General features: G+C 40.9%; 1 protein-coding gene across 13 annotated transcripts in view; it reads right to left on the bottom strand.

Annotated features, from left to right (window-relative positions):
* The window catches only part of SYNDIG1 (synapse differentiation inducing 1), a 185,395-nt gene that overhangs the window by 85,632 nt on the left and 80,948 nt on the right, over positions 1-18,815 (bottom strand). For all 13 annotated transcript variants that reach the window (XM_040447891.1, XM_040447892.1, XM_040447882.1 and 10 more), the window contains one exon: positions 14,167-14,726. In XM_040447891.1, coding sequence (XP_040303825.1) covers positions 14,167-14,646 — 480 coding nt within the window. In that variant the 5' untranslated portion in view covers positions 14,647-14,726. The remainder of the gene's footprint in view (positions 1-14,166; positions 14,727-18,815) is intronic.

Here is an 18,815-nt window from a genome sequence, read left to right as displayed (position 1 = left end):
ACACAGAGGACATAAGGTGTAGAAGATCCCCGTCCCCAGTTACACTCAATACCTCAACTTGGAGGCTGACTGTAAAGCAGTGTGAGATATCCACCCTTGTTCCAGAGCCACAGTGGGATGCAGAGGGAGGCAATTATGGAAGCAGATCCCACCCAGATGAGCACAAGGTCCTGGCAGAGCTCACAGGTCACAGAGCAGGAGGTGTTCCAAGGAGGGAAGTAACCAGGAGAGGCAGGGGGCTTCAGTCGGCTTCTGGATTATCCATTTCTCGGCTCATTTCATAGGGGATCCAGAGTGACCTAGATGGCCAGAAGAGTAGAATACCATCATACCAGGAAAAGTGGAGACACTGGCAGTGTTCCATCCAGGGCCTGGCAGCCTTGCTGGGGAAGGAGAAGGGTGTAAGGGGCCCTCCTTAGAAGAAGGTAGACATGGGTCCCTGGGCTTTCAGAAGGAGCCGTAAGGGGCAAGTCCACCTCTAGAGATGGAAAATGTTTCCAGTAAAGGTTGATCTTGAATCTTCTCTGACAGTAAGGATTAGAAGAAGCTGTCTGGATCACTGGTCAGGGAAGTTCTCTGTCCTTGATGCTGAGTGTGGTCTAGGGGCAGCAGCAGCATCCACTGGGAGATGTTAGAAATGCAGACCCTAAGGCCATACCCTGGACAGCCTGAACCCACACCTTCAATTTCAAGCCCTTCAATTTCAGGAAGTGATTTGCTCACACACTCAAACTGGGCAAGGCTTAGGAAAAGTGCTAAGGTAGATGAGGAGTCACCAGGGATGGCTCCTTTCCTGGGAGCTCCTCTCCAGCATAGAGCTGCAGGGAGTCCCCTAGCTGGGACTCTCCCCAGCTTTCTGCCTGAGCTACTTTTTTGTCCAGCCTCCACTTTGGCAAACAAATAGCAGCAACAATGGTGCAACAAACTAATAGCCACTCCCCTTGTTCTCTGTTCCATTCTTCCTTCAGGATCCTCAGACCCTATGAGTTTCTGCATCTTGTTCCAGATGGAGTCTCTCCAGGTGACAGTGGCCCTCTGGAGCTTGTCCGCACTGACTTCATCCTGCGACATGATGCAGGTCCTCATGACAGGGGCTAGCCCAGCTGTCACTAGGTTCTTCGCTGCCACTTAACTCATCTGGCGTGGTACCAATCTGCTTGGGAACAGCTAGGTCAGTGTGTGCTGTGGCACACTGGCTCAGGAGGTCAAAATAAATGGTGTTTTGAAAACCAAGGGCTCAGAGTCAAATTAACCCAGGAATCACTGAATTAAAGTCAGCATGTGAATTCCGGCTAAGCCAAAACTGACCTGTAGAACTTGTGGGGCTGTAACTCTGGAGGGAGTATCTGGAGTTTCCAAGGGTTTGCCAAACCCTTTCTATTTTCCCATATGAGTGCTCCATGGGACACACTTTAGGGAACCTGTGCCAGGGTTCTGACTGCCTCCACATCTACTCAGAAAAAGCTCACAGTTCATGTGATAAGATGACCAAGAACAGCTGGTCTGGCTAAGATCGTGGCATATGAGAACATATGAATGCCATATCCGACTGGTGGGGGGGGGTGTCTTAAATTACAGCCACCTACAGGCATTAAAGAAAAATATTGACCTTGGAGATTGTGATTTAATTGGTTTTGGGGTGTGACCTCTGAATTACTGAGTTTAAAAGCCAAAGAAGACACAGATGCCAGCTGAGGGAAGGGCTCTGGGCTGAGCACAGGCCCGGGGACAGGGTGGGTACTGTCTGGGCCCCCAATGCCTTCTGGTTGCTCCAGCTTTTCTGTTCCTTCTTCCTACTCTACAGCGCACAGAGAGAGATCTATCTGGGTAAAATGACTGTGGGATTTCTTTTTTTAATAAAATACCAATGGTGTGTCATTTATAATACTCTTCATGTCATGATTTCTCCTTATTCCTTATGTGGAGTCTGTCTTTGTTTTTGTGGTTTGTGAAAAACACAATCTGCTCTCGTGTTGCAACACAGTGCTGAACGTTGCTTGGGAGCAATTTAACATGTGCCACTAACCAGCAGTCCCCAAGACAGGAAGATACAGGGATGCTACTGCAGAGCAGCTCACCATGTACCAGGAGGCCCCTTGTTCTATTTCTGTTTCTTGCACTTGACACAGGTGACTTTGTAAAGAACTTATTAAACCAAGTCAAGGTCATATAAAATTCTCACCAAGAAGACTCTCAACGAGCTTGGATGCTCACACAGTTTGGCTTCATTTCTATTAAAAAAATCTTTAGAAATTGATCCTGGAGTTCTTCTCCCTCTGACAGATTCATTTATTCATTAATAAATTAATGAGCACAAATATTAACTGCATGCCTAGACTGTGGAGCTATGGCCTAAGCACTGGAGACATATGCAGGAGTTTATGCCTCTGTTCCTCACCTTGGAGGCTGCAAACCACTCACCTACAGCCCCTGTGGGAGAAGTGGTCTTCAGACCACCAGCACATAACTTACACTCAGGTCCCCAAAGGGCCATACTGAGGCCTCCTCTGTGGAACTTAGCCTGAAACTCCCTTCCTAGGCTGGGTCCTCCATCTGGCTGGCCAGCCAGTGTTTCCTGAGTGCATTTCCTTAGTCACTTGTTCATGAATCCTCACATTGTTGTCTGTTTCTGGTGAACTCAACCTAAGACAACTGTGGCAAAGAAGTCAGAAAATAAATAAGTAAGCAAACAGACAATGAATTGAAATGGCAACATTGATTCTGAGAAGCCAGCCCAGTGAAGGGCAAGGAAGAGAACATTTCAGGCATCAGGGATGGCTATAAAAGCCCAAATGGAGGTTGAGAGACTGAAGGAGGCCCCTGAGGTTTGAGATAGTAGGGAGGGCATGAGTGGTGTGGAGGCTGTGGGAGAGGAGCTCTGCTCATGGTGTCCCTGAAAGCCCACAGGGCGTTCATTTTATTGAACTCTGTTTGGGTGATCTGCTACCTAGTGATTACTTAAAAGAGATAAAAGCAAAAGTCCTAGAACAGGATCCTCAATGATTAATGAATCTATCCAAAGACTTTACTTTTCCTCTATTTTCTAGAAGAAGCATCAGAGTAAAATTCCATATAATCTACCATATTGAAACACATCCTGATTGCATCCAGCCTAGGCCAGCACAGCATGGGCGGTTTGTTGAAAAGAGGGCTATCCTCTGGGATTTGATTTCAGTTTAGATGGACCCTCCACCAGAAAGCCTCCCCAAAACACCCTTATCTCTGCTAACTCATTCCTGAATCTATATTTCACAATCTAGACCTCAATGGATAATAACCTTATATAAGGTTATAAGGTTCCAAGCAATGTATTATGTTTCTAAATATGTTTCTCATAACTGTTAGGAATGTTCCCTGACTCCACACATTCTATTTGTTTTATGATGGAAAAGACTTCCACCATACCCCTTGGTAGTTCTCACCTTCCCAAGCATGAGATGTCTAGTTATTGGTCTTCTGACATGTTGGCACCAATGCAGACTGACTTACTTACTTACACACACCTATTAAAGAGTCACCAGGACACTGAGCTTGGTGGAGGCCTGGAGGAGAAATGTTTTCATAAACCATTGTGTACATCTACATTATACAACTCTAAAGGATCCTGTCTGTACTGGATTTCATTCAAATGAATATGAGGGGAGATAAGTGGCCCTTCAGCTAAGCTTGGGGAAACTTTATTAAAGTAAAATTGGGTTTAGAATAAACATTTTGCTGATATTTGTTCAAAACTGAGTATGGAACATATTCATCAGAGGCTTTTGGGCCTTCTCTTCACTATTATTCAGACTATATTTACGCATGTTAGAAAGCACTTAGCTCACAGCAACATGTAAATGTATCAAAGCAGATTTCATTACAAGAAATAGTCTTACAATGACAGAAGATTCCAGTTCTCTGGCACTGATTCCCTTCATTAAGGCAGCTGTAGATACAACAGGCCCCTCCTCACCTACAATTATGACTAGTGGCTCAGAAGCCCCAGTCAAGAAATCTTTTCAGCACAAATTTGAAAAATTAAAAAGGCTTTTATTTATTTGACACATGAATTTGGTTTGATGCCTCTTCCCTTTTACTTATCAAAAAGTGTTTCAGAGGAATATGAAAAATTATCAGTCTGTATTATTATGACAGATGGATTTATGATCTTGGGAGACACTTTCCCCATCAAATGGTTATAGTTACACACTTCAGTGCCTTTTATTTATATATAATATGAGAATATGTTAGATGAGAACATAAGAGATCGATTTTTAAGAAACATGCCTTGAATTCCACATTTAGATGAGAGTTAGCCTTGATACAGAAAATTAAAACAATAAATGGCATACTATTATGCCAATCATGTTTATGTTTCACAAAATATTTTTGAATTTTTCTTTGGAAATTGTATTTAGAATGCCCTTACTGGTAACTATTACTTATTTCATGTACGTAAATTTAATTTCTAGATGAATAAAAGTTACTCATACATTGCCTCTTTACAGAATAAGGTGGTTGCTGCAGTTTGGGCAACACAAAATGGGCTATGACTATAAGGAGTAAAACTATTCCCTTGTGTGACTGATCCACAGGTAGATCCACAAGAAACTGGAATATCTAAATATAATTCTTTATAGACTATCCCAAGGGAGGAAAATGATAATTTGATTTTCTAATGCTATAAGCAAATATATGTCATATTATTTGAAGTAATTAATTTGATTAAAATTCTTAACCATAAGCCATCTATGGACATGTGAACACATTCTTTGTTTGAATCTAGTGATGCTGGAAAATGCACATCTAGGACTTCAGGCAGTATCTTGGCAAGATTTCTTATATGATAGTGTCAGGAGGTAGGCATATCTTGTCTTCTAGAAATAACTGGAAAAAAATATCAACACAGCCTTATACAGCCTTATACACTGACCAAAGGTCAGTATATTCAAAAGTATTTACTTACCAACAACTGATGAAACTTGAGTAAGAAAAGTGAGTATCTGTGATGTTGTTACCATGCTTCACGCCAGCTTGGCCCATGCAGTATTTCTGCTAGGGTGGACCTAGCCATGGAAACCATTTGCTTTATTATTGAAAGGGGCTTAATTGATTGGGAGTAGAAAATCCATCCCTAGCTATGAATGGGAAAAGTCTGAAGCTCTCCCAACCAATGGCTATAGTCCTGGTTGGGTCAAGTGGCAGATGGGAGAATAACCCAGGAATTTAAAAGGGAGCTCCTCGAAATGAGAGAACCACAGAGGGACTTGGTAAGCTCTCCTCACATCCCCGGCTGACATGGTGGCTAACACAAGAAAAGATAAAAAGAAAACAACAATAACAAAATCAAGAAACACATAGAAAACAAAAATCAAAATGGCAGACATAAAGCCAATCATATAAAAATTACATTTAATACAAACGGACTAAATATTCCAATCAAATGAAAGACTGTAAGACAACAAAAAAAAAAGAAAATAAAAGAAATGAGATTAACTACATGCTTTCTATAAGAGACATACTTTAAATTCTAAGATAAAAATAAATTCTAAGCAAAAAGATAGAAAAAGATGTATCATGGAAAACTTAATAATAAAAACATGGGAGTGGCATATTAATGTCACACAAAATAGACCTAAAGACAATAAATATTATTAGACATAAAAAGGAACATTTTATGATGATAAAATGGTCAATACTTTAGCATGATATAACAGTAATCATCATCATCATCAACATCATCATTATCATCAATGTGCATGTACCTACCAATGGAGCCCCAAAATACATAAAGCAAAAACTGACAAAATTAATGGATAAACAGCAAAAACAAAAGACATGAATAGCATCATCAGTCAACTTGACCTAACAAACATTTATAGGATACTTCACATAGTGACAAAATATACATTCTTTCACAAGTGTGCAAAGCACATTTCCCAGAGTACATTATATGCTATGCCTCATATCAATTCTCAATAAATTTAAGAGAGAAATTATACACACTACATTTTTCAACCACATTAAATTAATTGAGGAGTAAATAATTTAAAAAATTGGGACATCTCTGAATATTTGAAAAATTAAATACTTTTATTTATTTATTTATTATTATTTTTTTAACGTTTATTTATTTTTGAGACAGAGAGAGACAGAGCATGAACGGGGGAAGGGCAGAGAAATAGGGAGACACAGAATCGGAAGCAGGTTCCAGGCTCTGAGCCATCAGCCCAGAGCCCCATGCGGGGCTCGAACTCACGGACCGCGAGATCGTGACCTGAGTTGAAGTCGGACGCTTAACCAACTGAGCCACTCAGGCGCCCCAGAAAAATTAAATACTTTTATAAATAACCCACTTTAAGAAAGCACGGTGGAGTATTACTTGGCAATCAAAAAGAATGAAATCTTGCCATTTGCAACTGTGTGGATGGAACTGGAGGGGATTATGCTAAGTGAAATTAGTCAGAGAAAGACAAAAATCATATGATTTCACTCATATGAGGACTTTAAGAGACAAAACAGATGAACATAAAGGAAGGGAAACAAAAATAATATAAAAACAGGGAGGGGGACAAAATAGAAGAGACTCATAAACATGGAGAACAAACTGAGGGTTATGGGAGGGGTTGTGAGGGGGGGGTGTGCTAAATGGCTAAGGGGCACTAAGGAATCTACTCCTGAAATCATTGTTGTACTATATGCTAACTAATTGGGATATAAATTAAAAAAAATAAATAAAAAATAAAACAAGTTAAAAAAAAAAGAAAGCACAATCGATATTAGAAAATATTTTGAACTCAATTAAAAATGAACACAACCTATCAAAAATTTGTAGTTAAAACAGTATTTGAGAGAAAGTATAAATTTAAACATATATATCATAAAGGGGAAAAAATTTCAAATGGAAACTAAGCTCCCATGTAAAGAAACTAAAGAAGAGCAAATTTAACCCAAAGGAAACAGACAGAAGGGTATCATAAACACCTAAATGAAAATCGGTGAAATGGAAAACCAAAAAACAAGAGAACAATCAGTGGAACCAGAAGTCAGCTACTTGAAATGATCAACAAAATTTATAAACCTTTGGCTAGACTGACCAAGGAAGAAACATAAAGCCTTGAATTACCAAAAGTATACATAAAAGAGGCGACACCACCAACCATACAGAAAATAGAAAGATTTAAGTGGAATATTATGAACAACTCTATGCCAGCAAATTACAAAATTTGGATAAAATGGACAAATTCCTAGAATGACACAAATTACTAAAACTGCATCAAGAAGAAAGGAAAATCTGAAGATTTTCTTTAAAATAATAGATTTAAAACAATAAAGAAATCATCTTATTTCTTATTGATTTGATACTGATTTCAGATCAGTAATAAAAATTCTTCCCACAAAGAATAGCCAAGGCCCAGATGTCTTTACTGATGACTTTGAACAAATATTTAACAAACAACCCCCCCCCCAATACTATGCAGATTCTTTCAGAAAACAGGAGGGAACACTTCTTTACTCATTCTATAAGGCCAGTATTACCCTGATACCAAAACCAGGAAGAAATATCACAAGAAAGGAACTACAGACCAATATCCCTCATGGACACAAACATAAAAATTCTTAACAAATTATTAGTGAGTCAAATCTAGCAATCTTTAAAGAGGAGTATATACCATGACCAAGGGGGATTAATCCCCCAAAGTAAGGACACTTTTATATCTGAAAATCACTTCATGTAATGGATCACATTAATAGAATAAAGGACAAAAGAAAAATTTACACATGATCATCTAAATAGAGAAAATGCATTTGATGAAATGCAACACCTATTTTCTTATTAAAAAAAACTGTTCAACAAAGTTGTGATGGAAGGGAATTTCCTACTCCTGCTTAAGAACATGAACAACATTATCTTTCATCAGGAAAGTCTGAGTGCTTTCCCAGGATTAGGAGCAAGGCAAGGATGCCTCCTGCTTGCCATCTCCCTTCAACATCATATTTGAGGTTCTAGCCAGTGGCAATGGAGAAAACAAAGAAAATCAAACCTCAAATCGCCCACCCAAACCTCTCTAGGGGAGACTAAAAATATTTTCTATATTATCGATTATTTTCTGAATTATTTATTTCCTCTGGGTCAATTTCTCTATTGTTTTTCTGTTTCATTCACTCTTTTGAGTTTTCTTCAAGTGTTTGTTGAGTCCTCCCTCTTTGCTCATGTTTATGAATGGAGCACCTCAGTGCTAAACTGCAGTTGTGAAATCCTGAATCTCCTGACAGGCTTCAAGTGTGTAATGGGAGGACAGACTCCTGATCTTGGGGAGGCCCAGCTGCAGCTCAGGGCAGCGAGGGAGTGGTCTGTGACTGCCCCAGCTCTGCCTCTTCATACTTTACCTGTGGATTCTGAAACCGCAGTTCACTGTAACACAAACTTTTCCCCCCTCCTAATGTTGGAGGAACAGCATCACCATTAGGAGGCAGGAGTCTGAAGTCAGCATGTCTCAGATCCAAGAGCTGCCGGTACATCCAACTGTGTGACTTTGGACACCACCCAAGCTTCAGTGTCATTTGCACAGGATGAGGCAGGATTAACACTTGTGGCCCAGTGTTGCTGTGGGGTTACATGGCAGAGGGTGCATGAAGAGCCTGACATAGATGCTCCACCAGTAGGTGCCTGCTGTCTCCTTCCTTCCCGCTGCAAAGAAAAGGCTCACCCACCTTGGTCACTCTTTCTAAGTGATGATGTTCCTTGTGCTCTAGGATCCTGAAGGAGTTGCATTATCACAAATAAATGGGTCATAATTGGCCTTTCAGCATTTGATAAGCATCTCTAACAGCAAGGGGGCTCTTAGGACTCTCTAGCCCTGAACTTCACCTACTTCATTTCATAGCTTTAAACCCAAATTTTGTATTTCATACAACTGCTTTATCACTGGTGCCTGAAGTCTCTGAGTGTCTGTGTATGAAAAGGAGAAGTGTTTTCCTGCTATTGATGTTCCTAAAAGATGTAGTTTCACTGCAGTCTGGGCACTAGATGAAGCAGTGGTCAAACTCCAGGGAGGAGGCCCTGGAGCTGTAGAGCACCAGGCCCAGCATCATGCACCTAGAGTGCCCTGAGGGTGCCCATGGGGAGGCTTGTCTGGTTACACTGAGTGCAATGACACTGAAAGATGAGCAGCCACCTCTGCATTCCTGCAACCCTTCAGAGGCCCCCTGACATCTCCCTGTCTGATTTGGAGCCCTGACAATTCACCATGACTAGCAACTCCCTCTGGGGTAGAGCAGAGCAAATCTCAATTTCTGAGGCCCTTACATAAAGATTCTTGAAATTAGCTACAGAACCTATTCGCATAAGTATGACCTCAAAGGCTAACTGAAAACTTCACATGTTCTTGTAGAAATTTGTGTCAGGTGAGCAAACCTCTCTGGATCAGGGACTCTCCATTATAAATGTCAGGGGCAAACCTCTCCAGGTAGAGTGAGAAGGGAGCAGGTAAGAAGAAGGTTTCCTTGTACACAGAAACTTCAAGGACAAGAACCCCTTATCTTTACCAGGGCAATGGCTTTCTGAAAAGTACAATTTTCAGGAAATGGTATCAATTTGCTATAGACCAAGTGAAGCTATAGAATTCCCTGAGAAGTTAAATTGTCATTTTTTGTTGTTGTTTTATCTGAAGTAGTACTGCCTTCTGGGATGAGCTCCAAATCAATAACTATTGTATTTTCTGTTTAAGTGACAATATAACCATGACTGTTGTCATTCTGTTCAATTAGATGATCTTAAAAATATATATATGTCAAAAAGGCAAACTTTTTTTCTCTATGATAGACTATAGACTGCAATAATTGGCAACCAATTTGTTGGCACTTTCCTATATTGCCACCCTAAAAAGTCCTTCCCACACTGACTTTGGGCTTAGCTGTGTGTCTTTCTTTGGCCAATAAGACAGCAACATGCCTAACACAAGCAAAGACTTGGAAAGCCCTTGCACATTGAGACTCACCCTCTCTTGCTGCTCTTGGAATCTCTACCATGACTGCTATGTGATGGAGTGACCTGCTGGATGAGAGTCATGTGGTCCAGCCACTTCTGTCATCCCAGCTAATGGCCAGCCAGCATTCTCAAGTACAGCTGGGTAGCTGAGCAGCAGCTACCCACAGACCAGTGAGGAGACACAGGTAAGACTAGCAGAGCAAGAACCATCCAGCTGAGACTCATCCCAGTTGCTGACCCTGAGAATCATGACCTAAATAAATAGTTGTTTTAAGCCACTAAGTTTTTGGGGATTTGTAATGCAGCAAATGCTAACTGATACAGGCCCCTTTATTATTTCATGGAATAGAAAAACAATCAACCTTAGAACAGTTGCTCCATGCATGCTGACACTTTTTTTAAAATCTTTATTTTTGAGAGAGAGAGAGAGCATGCAAGTGGGGGAGGAACAGAGAGATAGGGAGACACAGAATCCGAAGCAGGCTCCAGGCTCTGAGCTGTCGTCACAGAGCCAGAGGAGGGGGTTCTAACCCATGAACTGCAAGATCATGACCTGAGCTGAAGTTGGACACTTTACCGACTGAGCCACTCAGGTGCCCTTGCATGCTGACACTTCTAACCACTCACTAGTTGTTTGTTTGTTTGTTTGTTTGTTTGTTTGTTTGTTTTCATGAATAAAGAGTGCAATGGCCATACCATAAGAATGTTGCTGAGAGAATATCTTATTTTTACAGAATTCCTAATGGACCAAATCTGCCACTTTGAATGACCCTCTAGAATACTCTATGGCTATGCTAGACAGCTATGAAGGAGTGCCAACTGCCATAACTATGCCTTGATACCTTCCCCTCAGAGCCTGTGGGAAGATCCATCTCTTGGTTTGGATTTGTTCCCTGGATATCAAACAGAAATTCTTGTAAGAGACAGCCCAGCTTTTAAAGTACTTGTTCCACTGATGTCTTTGGGTGGACCCTTTCTGGCAAAGGTACAAATGCCAACATGCTCTGCCTTACCCCTACAGTCAAAGGTGACTACAAAAATATTAGTACACGTAGGCACTATAATCATGACTGAAGATTCCAGCTGCTGCATCATTAAAATAATTGTTTCTGATGGGCTGCCTCTACTGTTGCCAGGACAGGGAAACAAACTGGGTGGCAGAGCTCACCTCCCCAGAAGCCTACACTACCTGTCAAAGTCTTAGACTAACTAGATAAAAAATCCTGTTGCCCCAGCCACCCATATCCTAACATTTAATTTAAAATATTGACTCTAAGTAGGTTGTGGTCCTTTGCAAAGTTCTAAAACCACATCTACTGGCTGAGGTCATTTTGTGAAAATTATTGCAAAAAAATGGATTCAGTAATTGATTGACAAAAATGTGGATTAAGACATACTATGAAAAGGACACTTGCATTTAAATAATGGTTGTATTTATTTGCAAGCTCAATCTGAAGCCAATGCAAGTCTTAAAGGAAAAGGAGTAAGATTCCCTTCAGTTTAGTTTGTTGTGAAGCCACAGAATGGAAGTGGACTAAAGACCAAGAAGATGTATTATTCACTTGTTCATCTTCACTGATACTGATGTAATGTAGTTATTCAAGGATATGGACTTTTTTTTAAATTTTTTTTAACGTTTATTTATTTTTGAGACAGAGAGAGATAGAGCATGAATGGGGGAGGGTCAGAGAGAGAGGGAGACACAGAATCTGAAACAGGCTCCAGGCTCTGAGCTGTCAGCACAGAGCCCGACGCGGGGCTCGAACTCACGGACCGCGAGATCATGACCTGAGCCGAAGTGGGCTGCTTAACCGACTGAGCCACCCAGGCACCCCAAGGATATGGACTTTTAAGTGCATGGATACAAGGAAAGGGAGGGAGGAATGAAGCCCACACAAGTAACAGAGTAATGATAGAGACATTCAAGAATCCCAAAATTGTAAATTCTAATGGATATTATATATTGGAGCTTATTTTCCAAATATTCTTAACAAAGCTGAAAATCCTCTGCTAGCCAGCTTGGCCACTTGGAGGCTTAAGGACATCTCTGCACAGGATAGGCCTGCCCCCTTCCTTTGCACCATCTCCAAACAACGGCACACTTCACTTTTTAAGTATTTCTTCAGTTCTACTGCTATCCTGATTCTCTCCCTCACTGTGTCGTATGACAATTCCCAAAAGCTCTGTGCATCCAGTTTGGTCCTAGCCCCATGTCCCTCCCCTCACCCCTCCATCTCTCCATTCTGTCCCACTGTCCCACTCTGCAGCCATAGCAGCTTCCAAAAACTTGAATCTCACCCCAGCTTTCCTGCCTGAAACTCCTCAGTGGTTTCCATGGCCACAGCATCCTTCAAGGTATCTAGCAGCATGGCCTATGGGGTGGTAGCTGAGGAGGGCTGAAGCTGTAGATGGGTGGGCCAGGGCTAGTCTCGGGTCACACCCCTCCCTAGGGCTCTCTCTTGATGTTATTACATGTCCTTCCTTCTTGTAAGCTTATGGGTTTGTGACCTCACCTAAAATCCAGCCTCCCTTGGAAGGCTGGTACAGTCCTCAGTTACAGGACTTTCCTTTTGGTCCTGTGTCCCGACTTCACCATGATCCATAGGTCTTACAAGTATAATCAGTTACGATCTCCTGCTGACCTAGGTTGGATGCTTCTGTGCTTTATCTACTCATGATGTCCTCTTTGACCAGAATTCTCTTGCTAACTCCCCACGAGCCCTCTTGTTTAGAGTCTGGTTCTTTACCTCATGATGCAGTGCAGGGAGTGCTTCCTCTGTAATGACTGCTGACCCACCACATTATGCTTGGAGTCCCATCACCCTTACTTTGGATGCTCTCAGAGCAGACTGGGTACTCTACCATCATAACTCCTGTGTTATATGGCAACTACACTTTTGTATATCTGCTTCCTGAACTTAAAGCAGTTCAAGTGTCATCTATATGTTTGCATTCGACAAAACCGTCAGGTCTTAGAAAAGAGTGGACAATTGACAGTGGCTTGTGAATGCAAGCCAAAGTACTTCTTGCAGCTTTCTCAAAACTTTAGAATGGCCAGAGATGATATCCTCCTCCTCCCTTTAACAGGTGCCACCAGAGGGTGTGAAGGTTCACTCTGATGGCCTCTCACACAACTTGACTTCTCTGTACTCCCTGACAGTTGGTTTTCATGGGCTCTATTCACAAGGATTGCTACATGACATTTCTCATTTCTGAATTTCCCTTCCGATTAAACCCATCTCTCTCCAGCTGCTTCTGGTTCTCAGTGCACTTTCAGGCCTGATGCTTCTGGTCTGCTTGGCTGCTGTGCTATGTTACAATATGTCCAAAATGAATGTTTCAGAGCATGTAATCCAAATGCCCTTACCTGCCCTCCAGTCTCCTGAAGAAGTGACTCTTGAAACAACTCAACTCATCTTCCCTTTAGGCTAGCACTCCTACTATTTCTTCCAGCAGGCTTTAGCTATACCAAGCCTCCCTTAGAAGAAACTGTAGAATGCCAAATTAAGGAAACTACATGTGGCAGTAAAAACACTTCTCAAATTGTCCCTACACATGCCTTTTCAGCCTAATGTGGCTCTAGGACCATAAACCTCCCTCTCACCTTGATCACTGTTGCCAATAACCCCTCTCTCATGAGTGTGGGGTGAGCAGGAATACCCAGTTGATTTCCAGTGCTGGCAATCTTTATTTATTTATTTTTTTTTTTTTTAATTTTTTTTAACGTTTATTTATTTTTTTGGGACAGAGAGAGACAGAGCATGAACGGGGGAGGGGCAGAGAGAGAGGGAGACACAGAATCAGAAACAGGGTCCAGGCTCTGAGCCATCAGCCCAGAGCCCGACGCGGGGCTCGAACTCACGGACCGCGAGATCGTGACCTGGCTGAAGTCGGACGCTTAACCGACTGCGCCACCCAGGCGCCCCGAGTGCTGGCAATCTTTAAATCCACCAGTAGCTCCAGTCTTATGGCCATTACCTTGTGTTGTCTCTGCCGGCATCCCTGCTGAAGCCCCCACTGGGTGTTGGTCACCTAGACTTTCTCTACTCCATTTTCAATGTATATTTAAGGATGATTCAGTTTCTCTGCATTTTCACACACAAGTTTCATTCCCTAACTTTTGCTAGGTGCTCATGGGTCCCCACCCAATCCCCATTCCCCATTCCCAAAGGCTTATGATAAACACATCCTCTGACCTCCAGCTCCTGGAATTCCTCCTCCTCCTCCACGTCATAGGACAGTGTGTGGATTTTGATGTCGTCAGGCGAGAGGTCAATGAACTTCCCATCAGGGTACTCCAGGCTCTCTTTGGTGGGCGACCGGTCCTCAATGAAGGTGGTCTCACAACAGTCGGCAGCCACGCCATCCCCCCAGGAGCGCAGCACACCCTCTGAGTAGAGGATGATGTTGGGACGGAAATGGGACTCCACAGACTGCGGAAGGGTGTTGGGATCCAGCAGCTGCTGTACTGGCTCACTCCTGCTGCTGTCCAGGGTGGCTGGCGCTGCACTGCCCACCACCCGGCAGCTCTGGTACTGTGGTGCTGGGTAAACAGACACCAGGCCATCTCTGCTTTCAGCCATGAAGTTTCTGGTGTTAATTAAGCCATTCCTCTTGCCAGCATCACTGATTTTACTGTGCACCAGCACACTCTTCTGTTCAATTATGCCATCCATGGTGCTCTCCCTCCTCAACTGGGTGTAAGGCTGGCAGGCTGCACTCCAGGGTCACACTTGCCTCATGGGACCCATTTCTCCTGAAGGCAGAGGAAACAGAGATGAGACAAGAAAATCACACCTGACAAAAAGCTAATTACCCGGACCATCGCTGTTTCAGCGTGTACTAGTCAGCCAATATGCACAGAAACTGGGGGAGTCAGATAATATTCTAGTCCTACCTAGTCTACCAATTTTAAAAAGGCTTTATCTGAGCAGCCAATCAGAGAAAGCCAGATACTGATTACTCACATCTCTATAAAGACTTTGCTTCCAAATAAAGGAGACTTTGCAGGAATTGGAACCACTGTAGCTCTAGAGAAACCTGTGATTGCTGGCAGACATCTTGAAATCCTTGGGTAAATCAAATCACATTAGCATTGGGCCAGGCCAGAGGGAAAATAAGGCTGTAAATCTGTAATGGGGATTGACTCTTCCCAGGTCCGTGGCTATTTATTCGAGCAGAAAACACATGCTCAAGGAAGAAAGGGTTTAAAATAATGTCCCACACAGATTTAGAAGATAAATGACAGGAAAACCCACTTTATTAGTACCATGTATGGACAAAATTCCCCAACTGAGGAAACACTCACATGTATATTCAAGTACATATTAATGTATGTATGAGAAATGCCTACTGGTCTTCCAACACGGGCCCAGGAATTGAACTAGAAATTCCCCTGCCTTAATAGCCCTCAACTTAGAGAAACATCTACATATTTGGGATACAATTAAGAAGGCTTTTAAATTGTTTCTAGCTAGATCATGTTCCTTTCTAGGGTTTTGAATATTTAAAAAAAAAAAAAGGGAGGGGAAGGAGGAGGAGGAAAAGAAAGAAAGATACCAAAGATTAAGGTTTTGGAGATAATGAATATCCTTGAACAGCAAAGGAAGCCATCAACAAACAAAAAGGCAACCTATGGAATGGATGATGATATTTACAAATGATATATCTGATAAGAAGTTAATATACAAAGAACTTATACAACTCACACCAAAGAATAAAACAAAACAAAAGACAATCTGATTTAAAAATGTGCAGAGGACCTAAATAGACATTTTTCCAAAGAAGACATACAGATGGCCAAGAGACATATGAAAAGATACTGGACATAACTTATCATCAGGAAGATGTAAATCAAAGCCATGATGACATATAACCTCACACCAGTCAGAATAACTAGTATAAAAAAGACTAGAAATAAAGTGTTGGTGAAGATGTGGAGAAAAAGGAACACTTGTGCACTGGAGGTGGGAATGTAAACTGCTGCAGCCACTGTGGAAAACAGTATGTAGGTTCCTCAAAGAGTTAAAAATAAAAATATCATATGATCCAGTAATTCCACTACTGGGTATTTACCCCACAAAAATGAAAATACTAATTTGAAATGGTATATACACCCCTATGTTTATTGAAGCATTAATTACAATAGCCAAGATATGGAGATGATCCAAGTGTCCGTTTATAGATGAATAGATGAATAGATAAGAAGATGTGGTGAATATATGTGTATATATACATATATTATATGTGTATAATGGAATATTATTCAGCCATAAAAAAGAATGAGATCTTGCCATTTATGACAACATGGATGGACCTAGAAGGTATTATGCTAAGTGAAATAAGTCAGGTAAAGACAAATACTATATGCTTTTACTTATATGTGGGATCTAAAAAACACAACAAGAGAACAGACACACTCAAAAACCCAACAGACTCCTAAATACAGAGAAAAAACTGGTGGTTGCCGAGGGGAAGAAGGATGGGGAGGTGGGCAAAACAAGTGAAAGGGATTAGGAGGTACAAACTTCCAGTTATAAAATAAATAAGTCACAGGGATAAAAAGTACAGCATAGAGAATATAGTCAATATTGTAGTAACATATGGTGACAGATGGTGATTACACTTATCATGGTGAGCACTGAAAAATGTATAGATTTGTTGAATCACTATGTTATATACCTGAAACTATGTGGTATGTCAACTACAGTTAAATAAAAAATTAAACAAACATTTTAAAAATTTAAATAGAATAATTTAGAAGTATTTGAGTAATTTTCCTAGAAGTAAAAAAAAAATAATAATGATTTAAGAACACTTGCACCTTTTCTCAAGATTTTATGAATGCTTAAGGTTTTTCCTAACAACAAAAGGAATAAATTTCCTCAGGCATTTCCTGTTTGCAAGTTAATAGCTATTATGTATGAAAACACTTTGAGTGTTGGGACTTTGAGAACTCTGGCTTTCTATGAGATTTCAGAATTTTCTCATATTATAACTGCTTTATTTGGTGGTAGCTACAAAAATTCAAAATTTTAGACCAACCGAGAAATAGGGAGGATACCTTTGTGACTAAGTAGAAAATAACATTTTAGTAGAGTTGACAAATGACTAGTGAAACTACAGCATAAGCACAGAGAGATGGTGGGTATTATTTATGTGACACTGTGTCAGATTTAAGACAGGTCAAAAAACTCACTGCCACTTCTGCTGATTTAGCTCTGGCATTTAACATCTTAAGACTGAAACCATGAAACTATTTGGACAAGATCTTTTAAGTATCTACAACATGTGAGGCACAATATATGTCTAAGCATCATCTTTGGGACTGTTCTTCTTCCAAGGCAGCATAATATGCTCATTGAGGTACTTGTGGTCCAAACCCTCAGCTTCTCTAATCTTCTCCTTCTACAGAGAAGTCACTGGGTTGATCTCAGAATTGGGTCCCTTGTATGGTTTGTGAAGGCCAGATGTACCACCAAGCTTAGGATAACCTTCTTGAAGTATAGTTCACTTCTCAGACTGAGCTCCTTCTTCTCAAATATGTATTAAGTATCTTACAAAAGACATGTGGTTGCATGTATTCAAACCCCATCTCTTCAATGGAGTCACAGGCTCTTGCCCAGACGAAGGATCTCCCCTTTTCTGGTGTGTTCTCAGACACTGTTCTACAATTTCTGTTATGGGTGCTGTTACATCCTCTTCTGCAAACATAAAAACTGCTAATGTCAACATCTTCCTCCAGCCCTTGCCCCTGCAAGAGGCAGTTCACCTTGAGCTGCACAAGCCCCAAATGTGAATCTGATATTACAGCATCTTGAGGCATGCACAGCTTAGGTCTCAGGTGCTGTCCACAGTTTGACACCTATAATGCTTAGCTGAGAACTGGAAACATGAGCACCACCTGGAAGTTTGTTAGAAGGTGGAATCTTCAGTACACCTTGAACTACTGAATCATAATCTGCATTTTAACACCATTCCAAGTGATTATTTTGCACATAAAACAGAGGGGTGCTGTTCTATCATATATAGTGCAAGTTTTGGCTAGTTGCACAGTTGGCTTGACTATACAATGGATTATATACTATCTTTTAAAAAAGTATTCAAATTAATATATCAAATATTCTTAAGGGCTTTGTTTTCTTTTTTTATATTTTATTTTATTTTATTTTATTTTATTTTATTTTATTTTATTTTATTTTATGTGTATGGAGATAGAGCTTAGAGGTCTACTTTATTTCAACACTTGGAATTCAAAGTGTCCCTAACCCACAACGAACCAGCTTTTCATGGGAATCTTAACATTTATGGCGAGTGCAAATGGCAGCTAGTTTGGCTTATCTTCCACACTCCTATGTTTCTATTGAAAACTACTGTTGATCCTTGACAACGTGGGATTGAATTGAATGGGTTCATTTATGGGAAGATTGTTTTTTCTTTTTTCTTTTTCATAGTTTCTTTTTTTTATTAACTTGTTTTATTTTTTATTTTTTTAAATTTACATCCAAATTGGTTAGCATTTAGTGCAACAATGATTTCAGGAGTACATTCCTTAGTGCCCCTTACCCATTTAGCCCACCCCCCTTCCCAAAACCCTTCCCATTACCCTCAGTTTGCTCTCCACATTTATTAGTCTCTTCTGTTTTGCTCCCCCCCGTTTTTATATTATTTTTGTTTCCCTTCCCTTATGTTCATCTGTTTTGACTCTTAAAGTCCACATATGAGTGAAGCCATATGATTTTTGTCTTTCTCTGACTGACTAATTTCACTTAGCATAATCCCCTCTTGTTCCATCCATGCAGTTGCAAATGGCAAGATTTCATTCTTTTTGATTGCCAAGTAATAC

Source organism: Herpailurus yagouaroundi, unplaced genomic scaffold (assembly GCF_014898765.1).
Source record: "Herpailurus yagouaroundi ecotype Mexico unplaced genomic scaffold, PumYag 196, whole genome shotgun sequence".
Lineage (NCBI taxonomy): Eukaryota > Metazoa > Chordata > Mammalia > Carnivora > Felidae > Herpailurus > Herpailurus yagouaroundi.
This window is presented reverse-complemented; position numbering and strand designations above follow the sequence as displayed.